Genomic DNA, 20,503 nt, shown 5'->3' on the forward strand with positions numbered 1-20,503 from the left:
AAATGAAGAGAGAGACTGTGTTGTTCATGGATCAGAAGTCTTGATGTTGTTAAGATCTCAGTTTTTCCCAGATTGATTCTGAAATTTATATGTAAATGTGAAAGGCCCATAATAGTTAAAATAAGTTTGAAAAAGATAAAAGCTGGAGAACTAAGACTACCTGAATTCAAAATGACTTATAAAGCCAGTATCATCAAGACACGGGGTGTCTTAGTCCATTTCATGTTGCTATAACAGAATACCACAGACTGGGTAATTTATAGAGGAAAGAAAGTTATTTCTTACAGTTCTGGAGGCTGAGAAGTTCAAGGTCAAGAGGCCCAAATCTGGTGAGGGCCTTCTTGCTGCTTCATAACATGGCAAGAGAGCACATACACATGTGAGTGAGAGAGAGAGAGAGTGCACGCATGACTGAGCACAACCACGTGTGCAAACTGGCAGAAGGGGGCCAAACTCATCCTTTTGTCAGGAACCCACTCTCGTGATAACAGCATTAATACACTCATGAGGGCAGAGTCCTAATGACCTTATCACCTCTTAAAGGTCCCACCTCTAAACACTCTTGAATTGGGGATTCCTTTTGGGGACACATTCAAACCATACCAGGATGGTGTTGGCAAACAGACAAATAAATCAAGGCAACAGAATAGGGTCCAGAAATAGACCCACATATTATATGGTTAACTGATATTTTACAGAGCTATAAAAAGCAATTCTGTGAAAAAAGGATAATCTTGTTCAACAACTGGTGCTGCAATAATTGGATACCCATATTCCAAAAAATGAACTTCAGTCCATCCCCATACCATATAAAAAAGTTAACTCAAAATGCATCCAAGACCCAAATGTAGTACCTAAAACTATAAAACATGTAGAAGAAAACAGGAGAAAATCTTTGTGACCTTGAATTAGATTAGATACAACACCAGAAACACAATCTATAAAAGAAAAATTAATTGATAAATGGTACTTCATCAAAATGAATAACTTCTTTTCTTTGAAAGCTACTATTAAGAGAATGAAAAGATAAGCCACAGACTAGTAGAAACTATTTCTAAATCATTACTGATAAAGAACTTGTATCTAGAATATATAAAAAATACTCAATAAGAAAACAGCTCAAAAAATAAGCAAAAAGTTTGATTAAACACACACTTCCTCAAAAAATATATATGGATGGCAAATAAACACATGAAAAGATGTTCAAAATCATTAGTCATTAGAAAAAATGCAAATTGAAACCACAATAAGATATCCCAACACACTTATTAGAATGGCTAAAATTTAAAAGATTGATCATAATTAGTGGCAGCTGGGATGTGGAGAAACTAGAGCTCTCATACACTGCTGGTAGGAATGTAAAAAGGTACAGCACTTTGGAAGTCAGTTTGGCAGTTTCTTAAAAAGTTAAGATGCATGCTTACCATATGATTCGGCCTGTTCCCCTACTAGGCATTTACCCAAGAGAAATGAAAAATGTATTCTAATGGTCGTAGCAACATTATTCATAATAGGCCCAAACTGGAAACAACCCAAATGTGTATCAGCAGGTAAATGGATAAACAAATTATGATATATCCATACTATGGATTACTAGTCAGCAATAAAAAGGAATGAACTCTGGTGGCCTCAGGACTAGGGTTTGGGAGGGAGAGAGGTGGGGGCAGAAAAGGGTGGAAAGGGGAATAAGAAAGAGGCACACAGGAGGCCGAGGCGGGCGGATTGTTTGAGCTCAGGAGTTCGAGGCCAGCCTCAGCAAGAGCGAGACCCTGTCTCTACTAAAAATAGAAAGAAATTAATCGGACACTAAATCTATATAGAAAAAAATTAGCCGGGCATGGTGGCGCATGCCTGTAGTCCCAGGTACTCAGGAGGCTGAGGCAGGAGGATCTCTTGAGCCCAGGAGTTTGAGGTTGCTGTGAGCTAGGCTGATGCCACGGCACTCTAGCCAGGGCAACAGAGCCAGACTGTCTCAGAAAAATAAGAGGCACAAGAAAATTTGGGGGGACTGGTGGATATGTTCACTGTTGTGATTGTGGTGATAGTTTCACGGCTATATCCATAAGTCAAAACTTAACCAAATTGTACACTTTAAATATGTGCAGCTTAATGTATAACTATACCTCAGTAAAATTGATTTTAAAAAACTAAAAAGTCCAAAGCAATAAATGAGGAATAAATTGTGGGAGGATGGTTGTGAGTGCCTGGACTGAGATGTGAATCGGAAGGTATACCTGTTGGTTAACAGGAGGACATAGATGGGAGACAGGTTGTCAGTAAATTACTGAGGGCATGCTAATAGTCTGTTCCAACCACTCCTAAAATGTGCTTTAAATGGGGTAGAACCAAACCTATCACCACGGTTACTAAATAATTTATCCTCTCTTTCAGGAAAAGCGTGCAAGTCTCAAAGACGCAGCCCTTTTAGACATCGTTTGTAAGTTTTGGTGATGTGTACTTACAGTGCACAGGGACAGTTTTAAGCCAGAAGGATGGTGGGTAGGGTTGAACTTGCTGACTTCCTAGGTCCATTTCTGCCCTAAGGTACTCTCCAGTTTGTAACTCCTGAAGGGTGTCTTCCATGCCATACATTTATCCATTGATTCATTTGCCAAACATACACTGAGTGCTCGCCCTGTGCCAGGCCGTTAAGTTTAGACCTGGGACAACAACGGTGAACAGGTCCCTCATTTCAATAAGAATCTACCTGGGCAGACAGGCAATATACAGATGCACATCTGAGTACATAATGTGAGCTCAGGTAGCGGTGAGTCCTGTGACAGGAACTAAAAGCAGGGCCACTGGGGTAGGGTGCACAGGGTGGGCCACTCTGAGTGGAGAGCAGAACGAGGTGAGGAAGGAGGTGTGGAAGGAACTAGAACAGTTGCCAGGCAAAGGAGCGGCTGACACAACCATCAGTCACGTGGAGCCCAGCGTTCCCTGTCGCTGGGTAGATGTGGCATTCTATGGAGCAGACTTACAGGGAAATAGAACAAATGGGCCGACTAACATAATAATAAATGCTAAAGCAGAACTGTATTATCTAGCTCGGTTGAATTGAGTAGTTATGATTTGTTTTATTTGTATCAAGTAAATTTAATCCATATAAAGTTTATATTTTGAATAAAAATCTATATAACCTAATTTGTGAATTACTGTTATTTTCCCCAGTCTTATATTATTAAAAATATCTATTTATAAGCACATTACTTCAAAGTTCTATGATACCGTACTAAGTAGTAATGAGCCCTTCTCGCCTCTCTCAGATACTCAAGTTCATCGGCACCAGAAAATGTGGGATGTTTTTCAGATGAGTAAAGGACCAGGTAATATTTTCTGTCTTAATGTGAATACTTGTATTTGACATTTTGGCAATTTAAAAGTGAATAGCAGTATGTCCCTCTTAAATCTCTTTTCTTTCAAAATGAGGTGATTATTTATGACTCATTTAAGCAAAATCAGAAATATATTTGGTAGTGCCGTGTCAGAGGTCCTAGCAGCATTTGTGTGACTTAATCATTATGGCTCTGGATCTAGATAAAACGCTTAGCTCCAGGGTTCTTTGCAAATGTATTTATTAAAGACTGTGTAGCTCCCTTAATTTTTCTTTCTTTTTTTTCACTTTGACAGGTGAAGATATTGATCTTTTTGATATGAAACAATTCAAAAGTTCATTTAAGAAAGTTCTTCAGAGAGCATTAAAAAATGTAAGAATAAAATTCATCTGAATTTATATGAAATTCAATTTAATGACATCTGTTCATATAAAATTTGCTACTATCTTGTTTTTTCATTTGTAAGAAATTCGATTAGTAATATTCCATACTGTTCTACTCCATATCAAAGGTGTACTCTAAATAGTATAAAAATTTCCCCTCTTCTCTCACCTTTCCATTCAGCATTCATGGCCTGATGCTTCTTTGTCAATAGAGCTCTCTGCACTGATGGACATATTCTTTTTATTTTTTATATCTCAGAGATAGGGTCTTGCTCTGTTGCCCAGGCTAGAGTGCAGTGGCCCAATCATACTTCACTGTAGACTCACATTCCTGGGCTCAAGCAACCCTCCTGCCTCAGCCTCCCGAGTAGCTGGAGCTACAAGTGCACACCACCACATCCAGCTAATTTTTAAAAAATTTTTTTACAGGGTCAGGGTCTCAGTGTGTTGTCCACGCTGGTGTCAAACTCTTGGTTTCAAGTAATGCTTCCACCTCAGCCTCCCAAAGTGCTGGAATTACAGGTGTGAGCCACTACACCCAACTGGAAATGTTCTACTTCAGTACCATCCAGTATGCTAACTAGTAGCCACATGTGGCTACTGAGCACTTGAGATGTGACTAGTGTGACTGAGCAGCTGAATTTTTAATCCTGTTGAACTCTAATGAATTTAAGTTAATTAGCCACATGTGGCTAGTGGTTCCAGTAATGGTCAATGCAGCTCTGAAGTACCCTTGATTTTATAGGCATTTTGCTTGTATTTGCTTTTGTAATGTGAAACAAAGAAGCTATGCAGAGTAAGACCTTCCATTCAAGCCAGTAGAGGCCCACTGAGTAGCTAACAGGGCCAAGCTCTGTGCCTGTCACTCGGGAAAGTCAGACAGCTTTGTACCTGCACGCCCCAGACTGAGGAGTCTTCCCTGTCTCCTGCACCAAACGAATTTGGAAAAGCAGCTAGATAAAAAGTGGGCAGAGTTTGTAGTGCCAGCAACTACGATAACAACCCACTTTTCCTGGAGTAAGACCTGAGAGGGAGGAAATAAAGAGACGTGGGCAAGCCAAGTGCACCTGTCTCAAGTTTCCCCTTTCCAGGGTCCGAGCTCCAAGGGGAAGCTGAATCAGGGTAAGTTGATAATCCAGGACCAGGCTATTAAATTCCAGACCAACTGGCAATCATGTTTAAAAGTTTAGAAAGGCCTATATTTCATCCACGAAAGGGAAACCAAATAAAACGTCCTGTATTCTCACCATATAACATTCCTTTAGAGTAGTTTTCAGCTTCTGAGCTAAATGCACAAAAGCATTAGTGCTAGTATATTTTTAAGCCCATTACTGCACAGAAATCTTACTGTTAAACTTCATAGCGCATGCTAGGTCTGTACTAGGTGCTAAAAAGGCTTCATTATAAAACAGGTATCTCATTTGTAAGGGTGCCTTCATAAACTACAAGTGGAGGAAGAGTTTTTAGGACAAGCTCAAGAAATTATTGAAAAATGTTGATGTCATACCCTGATTGTAGCTTTTTAAAAATTTTTTTCTGACCAGCCACAGTAGCTCACACCTGTGATCCTAGCACTTTGGGAGGCCAAGGCAGTAGGATGACTCGAGCTCAGAAGTTCAAGACCAGCTTGGGCAATATAGCGAGACTCTGTCTCCACAAAACATAAAAAAAATTAGCCAGGCGTGGTGGCACATGCCTGTAGTCCCAGCTACTTGAGAAGCTGAGGCAGGAGGATTGCTTGAGCCCAGGAGTTTGAGGTTGCAGTGAGCTATGATGACATCACTGCACTCTAACCCAGGCAATAGAGCATGACCCTGTCTCAAAAAAAAAAAAATTTTTTTTTTTTTTCCAAAAGACTCTGCAAGGCATAAATGTGTCTTTATAAAACAATCACAAAACATTTTCCCAAAAATTCCTAAAACACCGTCATGAAAAGTAGGAGAAAATGTTGCCAGGTCTCAATCTGTGTGCAAGAATATTGTGACACTGTTTGCCCCTAAAAAGCACCTACAGTTGGTGCCATGATGAGATACTAATTAAGAAACCGATATCTTTTTTTTAATAAGGTAACAGTCAGCTTCCGAGACACTGAGGAAAATGCAGTCTGGATTCGAATCGCCTGGGGAACACAGTATACAAAGCCAAACCAGTACAAACCTACTTATGTGGTGTATTATTCCCAGACACCATACGCCTTCACTTCTTTCTCCAGGCTGAAGAGCAACATACCCCTTCTGGGTCAGGTATGGAACAAACTATTCTGAGCTATGATATTTTATTGTCCTTATCTCAAAGATCTACGTAGGTTTAAACTGTTCAATAAAACTTTGATATAGAATGCCACTTTTAATTTTTTTCTTTTTGTTCTTTTTATTCTCCTCTCCTTTATTCTCCTCCCTCTCTCTCTCTCCATTAATTTTTAATTCGTATTCTCCTAAAATAAGGAGCAGGGAATGTTGTTATCTACAATTGGGAACGTGGTGTAAGATATTAGTTTGGAACTATTCTTTATTGTCTTTTAATCTATAAGTAATGCATGGTTAATGTGGAAAAATACAACCATTAGCCCGGCCTGGTGGTACATGCCTGTAATCCTAACAAACACTCTGGGAGGCTGAGGCTGGAGGATCGCTTGAGGTCAGGAGTTCGAGACCAGCCTGAGCAAGAGTGAGACCCCGTCTCTACCAAAAATGGAAAAAAAAATTAGCCGGGTTTAGTAGCACCCGCCTGCAGTCCCAGCTACTGGGGGGCTGAGGCAGGAGGATCGCCTGAACCCAGGAGGTTGAGGTTACAGGGATACCCAGGGTGACAAAGCAAGACTCTGTCTCAAAAAAAAAAAGTTATTCTTCAAAACTTCGTACTCCTTTTCACTATCCCATTCACCCAGAATAACTATTGCTAAAGTTTGGTATTTCCTTTCAAAAGATGTTTCATTACAAAAGCCAGGGTGGCACATTATTTTGTAATTTTCTTTTTTAACTTAATAGAACATTTCCGTGTGGTTACATATGAAAATACCTCATTGCTCTTTCATGACTATATAGTTTGCCTATTAATGAACATTATTTTCCTCTGTACCCATTTTCCCCACATCCTGTGCACAGGAAGACTGCTGTAACATAAGGATCTGTCCAGAGCCTGCTTCTCTTTATGGTTCTGCCTTTGGTATCACAGGCTTCCTGGCATCCTTCCCCAAAATGAGCCATCCTTAAATTGGCCTGGTGACTGCTGCTGTCACTGTTCGCACTCACAACTACAGTGGCACCTTAAAGTGGTTCTGGAGCTACCACTTCCGCTGGTTGTGGGGCACCTCGGCCATCCTGGCTTGTCATCTGTGCACTCCTGTGTCTCACAGAGCTGGGTGGAGCAGCCAGCACTGCATTGTTGGGACCAAGTGAGCTAGGGGGTCCCTGTGGGTTTATTTGCTTGTCATTTTAAGTTTCTTGGTTTTTGAAATGTCAGAAAGACTGCTGCTCACTTCTCTTTGCCTTTAACACTTAACACTACTTCTTTCCATTTGGGGTCTCTTCCTCCATGACACATGGTGGCTCATCCACTTACAGCCAGGTAAGTAGACCCTGCCATGGGAAGTTGACACATTACCCCAAAGACTAATGTTCATTTCTAGCGTGTATCTTAAGACAAACTTATCTCCATTCTCTAGATCCAGGAAATATCTTATTCTAGTAATTCTGTTTCAGTCTTCTGTTTCCAAAATGTTTCCAAAATTTTATAAATTACATTTAATACACACTTTTTCCTTCAATATTTGCCCTAAAGCATACATATTTGCGTTTTTGTGTGGCAGTATCATTATAGTATTAGATGACTGGTATTCTAAAATAGTAACATTTTGAGTATTCATTGTTTATTCCTAAGTCTGAACATGATTTATTGTAACTGCTAACTTTAAACAGAATCACTTTTCTGTTTAAAGGTACAAAAGACTGCATTTATGAGACTTAATGCCATTAACCACTTTTTTGTTTTTGAAGCTGAGTAACAGGCTATATTAAATTTTTTGGATTTCTTTTCACTCTTAAGTAGAAACTATTCACTGATTGCAGCTCCATTTTACTTTGACAAATATTATAAACAGAGACAGAAATCCTAATAATAGTCTTGCTAATTTTCATTTCAAGGCACTGACGATTGCTAGCAAACACCATGAGATTGTGAAAATGGACCTGAGAAGCCGGTATCTGGACTCTCTTAAAGCTATTGTTTTTAAGCAGTATAATCAGGTGAGCCAATCAGTGACTCTCTTTAAAGTTAAGTCTTCATTTTCTCTTTTACACAGGAGTTAGAAGCCACTGAGAGGTAAGAAAGTCCACCTCCAGGAAGAGATCACTTTAGATATTATTGTGTAGAGAAAGCTCTCAATTAGTTAACATGAAAAGAAACAAAATAATTTCTCAATATCATCTTTTTCTAATTGTATTGTATTTTATACCACTCACTCGTCATTGGAGTCTGTATTATAGATCCCAGTTTCCAAATCAGCTATTCCAGTTAGTATTTATTTTCTCTTTAGAATAACTTGACACTATCTTTTGAAGCTAAATCTATTATTCCATTTTGCAAGAGAGACGTATAATTAATTTTTTTGTCCCATCAGTCAAGCAGGTAATGTAGAAGTTGGAATTAAAGGGGAAAGCATTGGTTTATTAAGTCTCACAATTTATATATTTGTTAAAACATTTGAATGTGTTGTTCCTCTCTGATGACAAGAATGGCTCCATCCTTACAGGCTCAGGAATGTGTTTTCCTCTATATGGCAAATGTCTGCTCGTGTGTTCAGACCCCTGTTTGGATTGTTAATGCTCTGTGTATGTATCTTTGAGCCTTTAAAGATGTTATACTTAAGTATTTGCATCTGTTCTAAGTAGAAAGAAGTGATAGCTCTCTGCAAGTCCCTCTTTAAAGAAAAAAGTCTAACATTAAGAAGTTAGATAATGATTTGCTCCCCTAGCAGCCCCCTCCCACCAAATTGATACAAATTATTCTGCTATAATGTGACAGTTGCATGCCTAGGAAAATTCACATTGTTGAGCACTTAATTATAAAAACAATGGCTTCAGTGGGGGAAGGTGGGAGAAGGGATCCAAGAGATTCAGATTTACAGTAGGAAAGTTATTGTTCCAAAAAAACTCAGTGAGTTTTTTCGGGTTATAAAGATACAGCTGTGACGCCGAAACATCACATTGCAAATACTGCCTTTGATTCCTCTAGCTTTTGCACTCACCATCTATACTTCTTCCAGATCCATTTTTATGATAACAAAGTACAGAGCTCCTCAAACAAAACAGCCATGCTGCAGGGACAGCAGCCTCCTGTCAACATCCTGCTCTAGAAGAAATCCCCAACTCAGCCAGGATGTGGCCTTGAATGTCTCTTTATTAGAAAAAATACTTTCCATACTTTTATGTACTAAAACCAGTTAATATCTATACTTCAAGATTTACTAAATTAGTAAAACATTCACTTTTTTCTTCTTTTTTCCCTAGAACTTTGAAACTCACAACCCTACAACACCTCTACAAGAAAGAAGCCTTGGGCTACATGTAAATAGTATGTGTGTTTTAATATAAAATATAAAACTGAATTTGGAAGTGCACTATTCCCTGATACATTGCTGTCACTCAGTAAAACATATATGTACTAGGATCCTAATTCAAAACTATTTACTGCTTTAAGAAAAATTGAATATTAAATATCTGTTGAAGGAGAAAAGCTAAGCTACCATAGGTCCCCTTTAGAATTTACTAGAATAACAATAAACAAAAAAAATTAGCTAATAGTTGTTGAGCATTTCTTTTGTGCCCATCACTATGCTAAGATATTTATATAATTATTTCCGTAATCTTCACAGTAGTGCCATGAATAAGCGCTATTCATCAAGAAACTGGGTTTCAGGGAGGATTGGTAACTCTGTAGGGCAAAGTGACACAACTAGGGCGTGGCAATGCCAAAAGCGAAATTTGGGTGTCTGAATCTGGGTCCCATGATCCAGATTAATGTGCTCTTGATGCACTGGATAAACTTTTTTTTTTTTTTTTTTTGAGACAGAGTCTGGCTCTGTTGCCCTGGCTAGAGTGCCGTGGCATTAGCCTAGCTCACAGCAACTTCAAACTCCTAGGCTCAAGTGATCCTCCTGCCTCAGCCTCCCGAGTAGCTGGGACTACAGGCATGCGCCACCATTCCTGGCTAATTTTTTCTATATATATATTTTTAGTTGTCCAGATAATTTCTTTCTATCTTTAGTAGAGACGGGGTCTCGCTCTTGCTCAGGCTGGTCTCGAACTCCTGACCTTGAGCGATCCACCCGCCTCGGCCTCCCAGAGTGCTAAGATTACAGGCGTGAGCCACCGCGCCCGGCCCGATAAACTTCTTGAATAAGCAGGATTGTGACTATGCTGCTACTGACAGATGACATGAGTCACTCCTAGAAACCCCAAGAGAAAAGAGTATAGAACTACTAAAGTGAATCAGAAAGTTCATAAAAGTGGTGGGGTGCTATATAAACTTATAAAAAATGAAAAGTTTCCTATCTTCTAGTAGTGATTTGGCAATAAAATGAAATGGTACTGCTGTTATAAACTAAACATTTTTATGATGTATGCTGTTGATTTTGTGTTAGGGCCAGGCCTAATGGCTCATGCCAGTAATCCCAGCACTTTGGGCTTTGAGAGGCTGAGGTGGGAGGATCACTTGAGGCCAGGGGTTCAAGACCAGCCTGGGCAACATAGCTCAGTCTCTACAAAAAACTTTAAAATTTTTCTAAAAATTAGCCAGGCATGAGGGCATGCACCTGTTGTGTCCCAGCAACTGAGGAAGTTAAGACAGGACAATCACTTGAGCCCAGGAATTTGATGCTACAGTAAGCTCTGATGATGCCACTGCAGCCTGGGTGACAGAGCAAGACCCTGCCTCAAAAAAAAAAAAAAGAAAAGAAAAAATTAGAAAGTAGGATAAAAAATTATATGTATTTTATGATCCCAGTTTTAAAAAATACAGCTAGCCTAAGTAATAGCGAGACCCCATCTCTACAAAAAATAAGAAAAATTAGGTGGGCATAGTGGCACGTGCTAATAGTTGTTAGGTTGAGGCAGGAGGATTGCTTGAGCCCAGGAGGTTCAAGTCCAATCTTGGCAAAATAAAATATATATATATATGGATCTTTAGTTTTGCTCATTGTAAAAAGAACTAGACAGAAATATACTAAAATGTTAACAGTACTTATCTCTAGGTGTGAGACTAATGGGTGGTTTTTATTTTCTCTTTTATAAGCATGTACTTCCCAACTTTTCTACAATAAGAAATTATTACAATCAAGAGAAGAAACAGTAAACATTATTTTTAAATTATACAAACAGTTTGAAAGGTTAGGGATGAAAGGAGGATAACTTTAAGGATAAAATATATTCCTAACATCTGTTTTATTTGAAATCTTCTATCTATAGTGGATTCAAGGATCATTCATGAAAACGCAATGGAAAAAGAGAGAGTCCAAAGAGTAACTCAAGAAACTTTTGGAGACTATCCTCAACCACAGCTAGAATTTGCACAATATAAGGTAGGACATTGTAACAAACGTTAACTACGAGTTACCGACATTAAAAAAAAAAAAGCCTTAAGTGGAAAACAAGACTAAAAAACAGTTCCTTTTTCATTTATCACTTCAATTTTATATAATAAATTTTTGAGTTAAGTGGACCTCTTTATTGTATTATATGTTCCCCTGTTAACAAAGGAGATCTTTGAAATTGTGGATTTGCCTTTTCATTTCATCTTATATATTAATTTAGTAATATATAACTGGCTGTGATCTGTATATTTGAAGGGAAAAAAATTGTAGGTGATGCCTTTCTAGCCGATCCACACCTAGAACAGTACTTGGCACATAGTAGGTGTTCATAAATACTTATTGAATAAAAGAATGAATAAATAAGTCTTGCATAGCCCAGTTGGCATCACATGGAGAAAAACCAGTAACCTAAATAGTACTACAAATGTAGCTCTTTCCAGAAGTGTGCCACTGCCTACTGGGGAGGCCAGGTAGGTGCTACAGGTGTTTAATGCAAGCCCATTGCCACCATTAGAAAAACTTGAGGTTCATATCATCATCACCCTCATCTGAGTCCATGCTCATACTCATAACACCCTCCTCCTCTCAAACCCGCTAATAAAATTCTTTCTGTTTAGCCTTCCTATAGCTATAGGTGACACTTTAAATCTACCATTGATCTGCTCCCTTTGGCCCAAAGCCTGTTTGATTTGATTTGTTTTTAGTGGGAGAAATTGACTGACAGCTTTCAAGTTGGGTTCCCTTAATGGCAGATATTAACCCCAATTCTTTAAACAGCTCTGACTCTAAGACAGTGGCTCTCAAAGTGTGGTCCCTGCACTAGCAGTATCAGTATCACTTGGGAATGGGTGAGAAATGCAGATTCTTGGCCTCACCCTAGTCCTACTGGATCAGGGGACATGGTGCCCAGTAATCTATTCTCACGAGACCTCAAGCTGATTCTGTACACTAAAGCTGGAGAGCCACTGGTCCAGAATACAGAAGTTTGATTTGCAAAACTTCCCTTTACACACATCTTAGAATGGCTTTATTCTGTAAGTCAGGGTGCACATTTATTCATCCCTGCAACTAATTTTTCTCTACCTTTTCTATTTTGAAAACTGTCAAGGGAGGCCAAGGTGGGAGGACTGCTTGAGGCCAGGAGTTTGGGACCAGCCTGGACAACATAGTGAGACCCTGTCTCTACAAAAAAATAAAAAAATTAGCTAGGCGTGGTGGTGCACGCCTGTAGTCCCAAGCTACTCGGTAGGCTGAGGTGGGAAGATCGCTTGAGCCCAGGAGTTTGACACTGCAGTGAGTGAGCTAGGCTGACACCACTGTATTCCAGCACCCTGAGGGACAGAGTAAAACCCTGTCTCAAAAAAAAAAAAAAAACACACAAACAAAAAGAAAGAAAGAAAGAAAAGAAAAATGTCAATCAAACCTTCAGCAACAATAGTACAATGAACATCCATTTCTCTTCGCTTCAATTCACCAATTGTTAACATTTTGCCACATCTGCTTTCTCTCTCTCTTTATTCTGAACCATTTGAGTTAGTTGCAGACATTAGTCATCCACCAAATATTTCAGCCTACCGCCTCTAAATTTGAGGGATCACTTTAAGTTAAAAAAAACATTGAAACTTAGAATCAAAAAGCCAAGTACCTATTAAAGTACTAGCACTTGGCTACTTGGTAATAGATATTAACGAATTGTTTTAGGTATGGTAATGGTACTGGGGTCCAGTTTTTAAAGAGTCCTTTCATGTCTCTTTGATACATACTGAAATATTTACAGGGAGAATGTATTGGTATCTTGGATTTCCTTCAGAATAGTCCAGTGGGGGTGGGCGGTAGGGAATGGGAGGCAGGGTAACAGGTGAAATGAGACCGGCCACGAGCTGATAATTATCTCACCTGGGTGATGTGCACGTGGGACTCATACTGTGCTCCTCACTTTTGTGTATATTTAAAATCTTCCATAATAATTTAGAAAGAAATCTTAGCAATAACTCAAAAGATGTGGTGTTTTTACATTGATACGATAGATTACAAAAGATAACACTAGTTTTCCATTAATTGTAAAGAGCATCTAAGGGCAGAACTGACATTCCACACCTCTTGTGTGTCAGGCACCGTGCACACTGGCACTTTGTGTGGGATATTGTTTAATAAACTGATTGTCCTCTAGGTTTGCAGTTAATAAATTAAATGGTCTCCACCCCATTAATCCCTACATTTCTTGATGACAAGAATTAAAATGAGATTAACAGAAAAAACAGAATTAATGAAATGTGTAATCTGATTTTATATTTTACCATTCCAACTAACATATTTAATAGTCACTTATAAATACATTTGTTTCCCTCTCTTCCTCATTCCTTCCCTCCCTCCTTCCCTCAAAAAAAAAATATATGTGTGTGTGTGTGTGTGTGTGTGTGTGTGTGTGTGTGTGTATATATTTATTTATTTATTTGTTAACAGCTTGAAACGAAGTTCAAAAATGGAGGCATCTTGGCTGAGAGGGAAGAACCCCTCCGGTGCCTAATAAAGTTCTCTAGTCCACATCTTTTGGAAGCATTGAAATCCTTAGCACCAGCAGGTGAGTGGTCAGCTTATTTTACAAGCTAGAAAAATTAACAACATACCTCCATTCGATCCTCTCTGCGGACTGATTACCTCGGAGCTCCCCCGTGGCTCCAGTCTGTACCCCTCATGTCCTGTCTTGCATATTCTGCCTCTGTACTTCATGGGGGACAGAGGGAGTGAGGGGGGCCCGTGATCCACCATCTAATCTTGGCCATTTTTAAACTGACTCAAATCCATGCCCTTGTGATTATTTTAATTTTCTTTTTTCTTTTTTAAATTTCAGGTATTGCAGATGCACCACTTTCTCCACTGCTCACTTGTATACCCAACAAGAAAATGAACTATTTTAAAATTAGAGATAAATAAGATGTAAGTGATTTTGTAAGCACAGCAGTTTCTTGACTGTGTTGCACACATTTCAGTTAGTGGCTCACTTCTGTACCTTCTGTCTGTAAACTTGCATTTTAGGAATTAATCCTTGGTATTGAAAACTTAGAGATGTTCTTATAATGTAATTGTTGGGACTGATTCTTTCCTCCTCCACAAGGTGCCCCCTCACCCCCATATTCTGCTAAGTGTAGCAGCTGTGGGCATTTGAGATGTGACAGGACATAGATGTACATGGCTCCACATGGATCTTGACTGCCTGGTGCTCTGCAGTCGGGCACGTGGCACAGCGGTTGAGACTGCTGGGGGTCGTGTCCAGTGTCCTTTTTTCCACTCCTGCCTCTCCTCAATCCTGGTGAGGTCTGCTTCCAACTGCTGGTTTCCAGGGATTTTTTTTCTTAAGCCTTGGATCACGGAAAGAGGCACCAAGAAACTATACCCAAGTCAATACTTTTTAGGAGAATCATAAAATTGGTCTGTTCAGAGGGTAGCGTTGGATCCATTAAGTTATTATTGCAGGAGTTGCATATTCAATGACACAGTTATATAAAATAACACTCTCGTTGTAAATATGATATTTTTCATAATCTGTTTTATCATACAGGTAACATTCAAACTGACCAATATTATACTGATTTGTGAATAAAGACATTGAAAAACTGTACTTCGCTTACTTTTGATGAAAATCTTTCAGTGATCATCACTGAATAGCATGTCTCTTTATAATAATATTCTAAAATTTATTCCGAGGCCAGGTGCGGTAGCTCATGCCAATAATCCTAGCACTCTGAGAGGCTGAGGCAGGAGGATCTCTTGAGGTCAGGAGTTCCAGACTAGCCTGAGGAAGAGCAAGACCCCATCTCTACTAAAAATAGAAAAAAATTAGCCGGGCATGGTGGCACACACCTGCAATCCCAGCTACTCGGGAGGCTGAGGCAGGAGGATTGCTTGAGCCCAGGAGTTTGAGGTCGCTGTGAGCTAGGCTGACGCCACAGCACTTTAGCCCCGGCCACAGAGAGAGACTCTGTCTCAAAAAAGCTAACATAAAATAAACTCTATTCCCTATGTTGTTCCAGAGAGGCTTGGGGGTGATAAAAACACATAATTATAAAATTAAAAGTTGAGGAAATCTGGGCAGATGGGAGGACATAAAAAGAATAGACCAAAATAAAGCTAGGGATAAGATTACTACGTAAGAATGTACAAGTGCCTCTCCGTTGCTAGAAGATTGAAAATTTAGCATGGAGCCTGCCAGTGGTCAAAGCAAAGAAGAAAATACCAAATTGTGAATGAATATATTTTAAAACTGGCACATCAGTTACTTTTGATGAAAATCAAAGAGGCTTAATATACAGACTGTATGAATACATTCAGAAAACGGGGACAAAACAATGCTTTATAATATAATGGTATTGTCTACAGGTTCTAGGTCATCTTATATGAAAAACTGTTATGTTTTTAGATTTAATTTAATTTAGAAATGGCATAGACACTCAGTTATCCCTGAGTGAGTCACTGAGTCTGTAGGGACTGGATGCTAATTTGCTTTTGACCATAGTCACGGTTTGGGACACCTTTGCCCACATGCACACCCTTAGCAGGTCCTGCTCAGTGCCGGAATGCCTGTGTTAGGTCTGCACGGGGGCTCTGAGCGTTCCTGGGATGGTTTCTCACAGGCTCACAGCCCTGCTGGTGCTTGACAGGAATGTATAAACGGAGTCTGAACAGGAAAGACACTAGTCCTGTGACCCAGCCTATAGTGGCACCACTTGAGGCTACACCCTGTGGCCCTCCCAGACAGAGGGCTCCTGCTTAAGGAAATGAGGACCGGTTGAGGGCTCACTGAACTCTTATCTATAACGTATCCGATGGCCACATTCAGATGCAGCTTGGGAACAGATGGCGCAGCAAATGCAGAGCCAAGGGCTTCTACAGTCAAGGAATTTACTGCATATTAGGGTCTCCAAAAATGAATAATAGCTCATGTTGATTGCATATTTACTATGTGGCAGGCACTGTGCTAAGTATTTCACATGTATTATTTTCATAACAATCTGATAAGGCAGGCAGCACTACTGATCTTATTTTATTGAATACCAAAGTTTAGGCTAGTCAGTGGCTGCGCCCACGCTAACTTTGGGCAGGGAGACTCACAGCCTGCACTCTAGACACCACGCCGAAGGAAACAGTAGCCCATGGATGCCATCCACATGTAGATGTATTGTGTTTGACCCATACTACTTTTTAAATCAGAATCAGCTCCTGTGGTAGGCAGAATAATTGCCCCCTCCTTAAAGATTGCACAGTATAACCCCTGGAATCTGCGAAGTACATTACACTGAAGAGAAAGAAAAAATTTCAGTTTCTCCTACTATACGCTCACAACACACTTCTGACACCAGGTGTGTCTTTCCCCACGCATCAAGCAAGTGTGAAATGTGATGCACAAAATGGCATCACTCTGGGTTCAGGGCTCCAAAACGGAGTCCAGATGCCAATCTAAGAACTGCCTGCACGACCTGCAACTTGGAAAAAACAAAAACCAAAACCATGTTTTGACAATGACCACAGCATGCTGGAAAACACCTGAATTTCCATGGAAATTAGGGTTACTAAGAGTTCAAATTAGTTAATAGAGGTAAATAAAAACCACTCGATATAAGAGAAACAATTCTGTACAAAGAATGTACAAGGAAAGCATTTTTGGTAAAGAAGGTAGTAAGACATGAGAATGTGGTTTCATTAATAGTTAAAGGAAAAGTAATTATTGTTATTTTTTTTTTTTTAGAGGTGGGGTCTCGCTCTTGCTCAGGCTGGTCTCTAACTCCTGAGCTCAAGCAATCCTCCCACCTTAGCTTCCCAGAGTGATAGGATTACAGGCATGAGCCACTGTGTCTGGCCAAAGGAAAAGTAATTTTGTCTAGAGGTTATATAAAGATTGTTTTAAATTGAAGGAATAAAAAAAAGAATCATAGATTAAATGGATATAGAAAGTTGGGGAAAGAAAGAATGGGAAAACTATAAGACATTATAAAAGGATTATGGAAATCTTAACATTGTCAAAGCTGATTGAGATTGGATGGATTTGTTCGTAAGATTTTATTAAAATTAGCTTTAGCATGAATAATACACTGATGCAAAGGTATTATAGAATTTTGTTTTCTCTTTTAAACAAGATTTTTGTGTACTATTAATAAGAAATAGTAAAAGATTTTTGTTTACCTTTTGAGTAAACTACAAAAAAAAAGGAGAGTTTGCCCCATGCTGTCTTTATTAGGTTTTCTGATTGAAAAGTTGAGACCCCTCTCTATCAAAGAGTAAAGGGTTCTTTTGCTTTTTGAAATCTTTTAATTATCACTTTGGCTAAATGGATGACTATTATTAAAAAAGCAAAATAAGTAAAATTTAAAAAAAAAAGAATACATTCCCCATTTCCTCCCTCCCCCATGAAAAATGGTATATAAGCTTCTGTACCCCACTGGGGGATTTGGGGCAATCGCTCTGTGATTTCCTCCCCTATCTCATGCACGTTAATACAATTTGTATGCCTCTTCTATTAATCTGCCTTTTGTCAGCTGATTTTCAGCAAACCTTCAAAGGGCAAAGAGAAAGTTTTCCCTTTGCCCCTACGTTTTTGGCACTTTGAGCAGGATACCAAAGCTGTTCTGCTCTTCTGGAAGCTGCAGTCAAGGAAACTCATGCCCTGACAAGCTGGCAGAAAGACTTGTACCATCTGTATTTCCCACTGCTACCAGACAACCCAAGATGTTAAAATCACAGTGTCACAACATTTAGACAAGGTTAATCAAATGTATGCCTCTCCTGATATACAGCTAATTGCCACAGACTAATGCAGGCCTACTTACTACAATGTCTCCCTTGTTACTCAAATTTGGTCAATCTCTGAAGCCTTGGATGCACACTCACTTTTGACAACCTCCCTCCATAGAACAGGACACTCTAGAAACAAGCATTTCTAGCTCCAAGGGAAACTTCAACACATCTGTGGCTGACCAACCGATGATTGATCATCAGTGCTTCCTCATGTCAAGAGATGGAAATGTCAAACATGATATACAAAATGGCATCACTCTGGTTCAGGGCTGTAAAATGGAGTCAGGAGGCCAATCTAAGAAGGACTGCCTGTGTGACCTACAACTTGAAAACAAAAACAAAAACAGGAACTTGCCTTGAACCTCTGAATTGCAACAACCACAAAATCCTGGAAAACAGCTGAATTTCACCAGCACTGCAACCCCTGAACGACAATCAACGAACTGTGGACTCATGTACTAAACCAGTCATCTCTACCAGTGATAATTCTTTCAAGACAACTTGTGTAATCACCATCAGCTTCCTTTTAAAAAACCCTACTCCCCTCCCTCTCCTCAGAACATGATTGTTGAATCTGTGTTCTTTCAAACTTCTGCTAGTTGAATCTGTGTCTTTGAAATTGCAATTCCTAAGACTCTAATAAATGCTTGTCTTACTGCTTTGCAGTATGGTCTTTTCACCTCTTCTTGGTTAACACTAGCAATCGTTTCTACAGTGGACACCCGCGGAGTGTCCTGCAATTCAATTCCAACGCTAACTACCTGGAGACAGTGTCAGATCCCACAGGTTGAGGGCACAGTCCCACAGACTGCCGACCACTTCCGATGCCACTTGCAAGCCCCAGCTTGTTTTACCTGGCTTCTGACCAACCTGATATAAGTTGGAGTTCTAACAACCCCCTCCTTGGGTTCAATTAATTTGCTAGAGAGGCTCACAGAACTCAGGGAAACACTTGAGCTTACTGGTTTATTACGAAGGGTATTACAAAGGATACACCTGAAAAGATGTGTAGGGCAAGGCATGTGGGAAGGTGCACAGAGCCTCCATGCCCTCTCCAGGCTCACCACTCTCTAGGAACCGCCACATGTTCAGCTATCCAGAAGCTCTCTGAACCCAGTCCTTTTGGGTTTTCATAGAGGCTTCATTACATAGGAGCAATTGATCAACTTAACTTTCAGGCCCTCTTCCCTCTCTGGAGGTTGGGTAGTAGGGCTGGAAGTCCCAACCCTCTAATCCTAACTTGGTCTTTCCAATGACCAGCCCATTGTTGATGCTATGTAGGGACAGCCAGCTATCAGTTAACTTATTACCATACAAAAAGACATCACTTTGAAGATTCCAAGGATTTTAGGAATTGTATGCCAGGAAACTGGAGGAAAACCAAATATATGTTTCGCAATGTAGTTACCTTACAAGACAAAGGGACTTTGCAGCTCAGAAAATTGTCCTGGATTACTTGGATGGGCTCAGTGGAATCACAAAGGTCCTCAAGAGTGAAAGAGGAATAGAAGATTCAAAGGGAGATGTGACTACTGAAGAAATCAGAGCCATGTGATGTGACGACTCTATTCACTGATTTTGGAGATGGCGGAAGGGGCCTCAAGACAAGGAGTGCAGGCGGCCTGTAGAAGCTGGGAAAGACAAGTGAACAGATTCTCCCCTAAAGCCTCTGGAAGGAACACGGCCCTGCCAACACCTTGATCTTAGCCCAGTAGGTTTATTTCAGACTTTTGACCTCCAGAGCTATAAGATAAATTTATGTTGTTTTAAGATAGTAAGTTTGTGGTAATCTATTAATAGCAAGAGAAAACGAATACAACTGCTAGTATGTAAAAGTTTGAGGTATACACATAGAAATCTAGCAATACCAAAGATGAGTAGCAGCTGCCCCCTTTTTAAAAAGGACGTATCTCCAATTTCACTGCAGTCCTCACCCCTCTCTTTAGTCTACCCTAGGCTGCCTATGCCCATTTACATGACCTACCTCGTCTAAGTATTGTCGGTGGAAAAATCCAAACTCTAAAATAATTTAAAGAGGTTTATTCCGAGCCAAATGTGTGCAACCGCAGCCCAGTGGACAAGTTCTCAATCCATGGCTGGATTACGGTTTGGTTTTATACATTCACAGGGACAGGAATTACAGGTAAAATCATAAATCAATACATGGAAGATATACATTGGTTTGGCCCAAAAAGGCAGGAAATCTTGGGGGATGGGGGGTTTACAAGTCATAGGTGGGTTTTAGGGATTCTTTAGTTGACAACTGGTTGAAAGAGTCAGTGGAAAGGAATTCATGAGTTAAGATAGGGGTCTGCTAGGATGCTTGAGTTAAGGTAAGGGGGTCTTTTATCTCTCCTGTGATGCTATCCATGTTGGGAAGTAATATATGGCAATATAAACCGCAATAT

The 20,503-nt window shown here is 39.8% G+C and overlaps 1 protein-coding gene across 2 annotated transcripts in view; it reads left to right on the forward strand.

Moving 5' to 3' along the window:
- Positions 1-14,245, forward strand: part of CENPN (centromere protein N) — a 19,918-nt gene extending 5,673 nt beyond the window's left edge. Inside the window, exons 3-11 of one of the 2 annotated variants that reach the window (XM_012648208.1) lie at positions 2,392-2,437; positions 3,267-3,326; positions 3,631-3,707; positions 5,785-5,961; positions 7,861-7,962; positions 9,226-9,289; positions 11,182-11,294; positions 13,770-13,887; positions 14,158-14,240. In XM_012648208.1, coding sequence (XP_012503662.1) covers positions 2,392-2,437; positions 3,267-3,326; positions 3,631-3,707; positions 5,785-5,961; positions 7,861-7,962; positions 9,226-9,289; positions 11,182-11,294; positions 13,770-13,887; positions 14,158-14,240 — 840 coding nt within the window. Of the gene's footprint in view, positions 1-2,391; positions 2,438-3,266; positions 3,327-3,630; positions 3,708-5,784; positions 5,962-7,860; positions 7,963-9,225; positions 9,290-11,181; positions 11,295-13,769; positions 13,888-14,157 lie in introns of both variants that reach the window. The other variant, XM_012648209.1, reaches the window with a different exon arrangement.
- The last annotated feature ends 6,258 nt before the right edge of the window (positions 14,246-20,503 follow it).

This window comes from Propithecus coquereli, unplaced genomic scaffold (genome assembly GCF_000956105.1).
Source record: "Propithecus coquereli isolate 6110/MARCELLA unplaced genomic scaffold, Pcoq_1.0 Scaffold280, whole genome shotgun sequence".
NCBI lineage: Eukaryota > Metazoa > Chordata > Mammalia > Primates > Indriidae > Propithecus > Propithecus coquereli.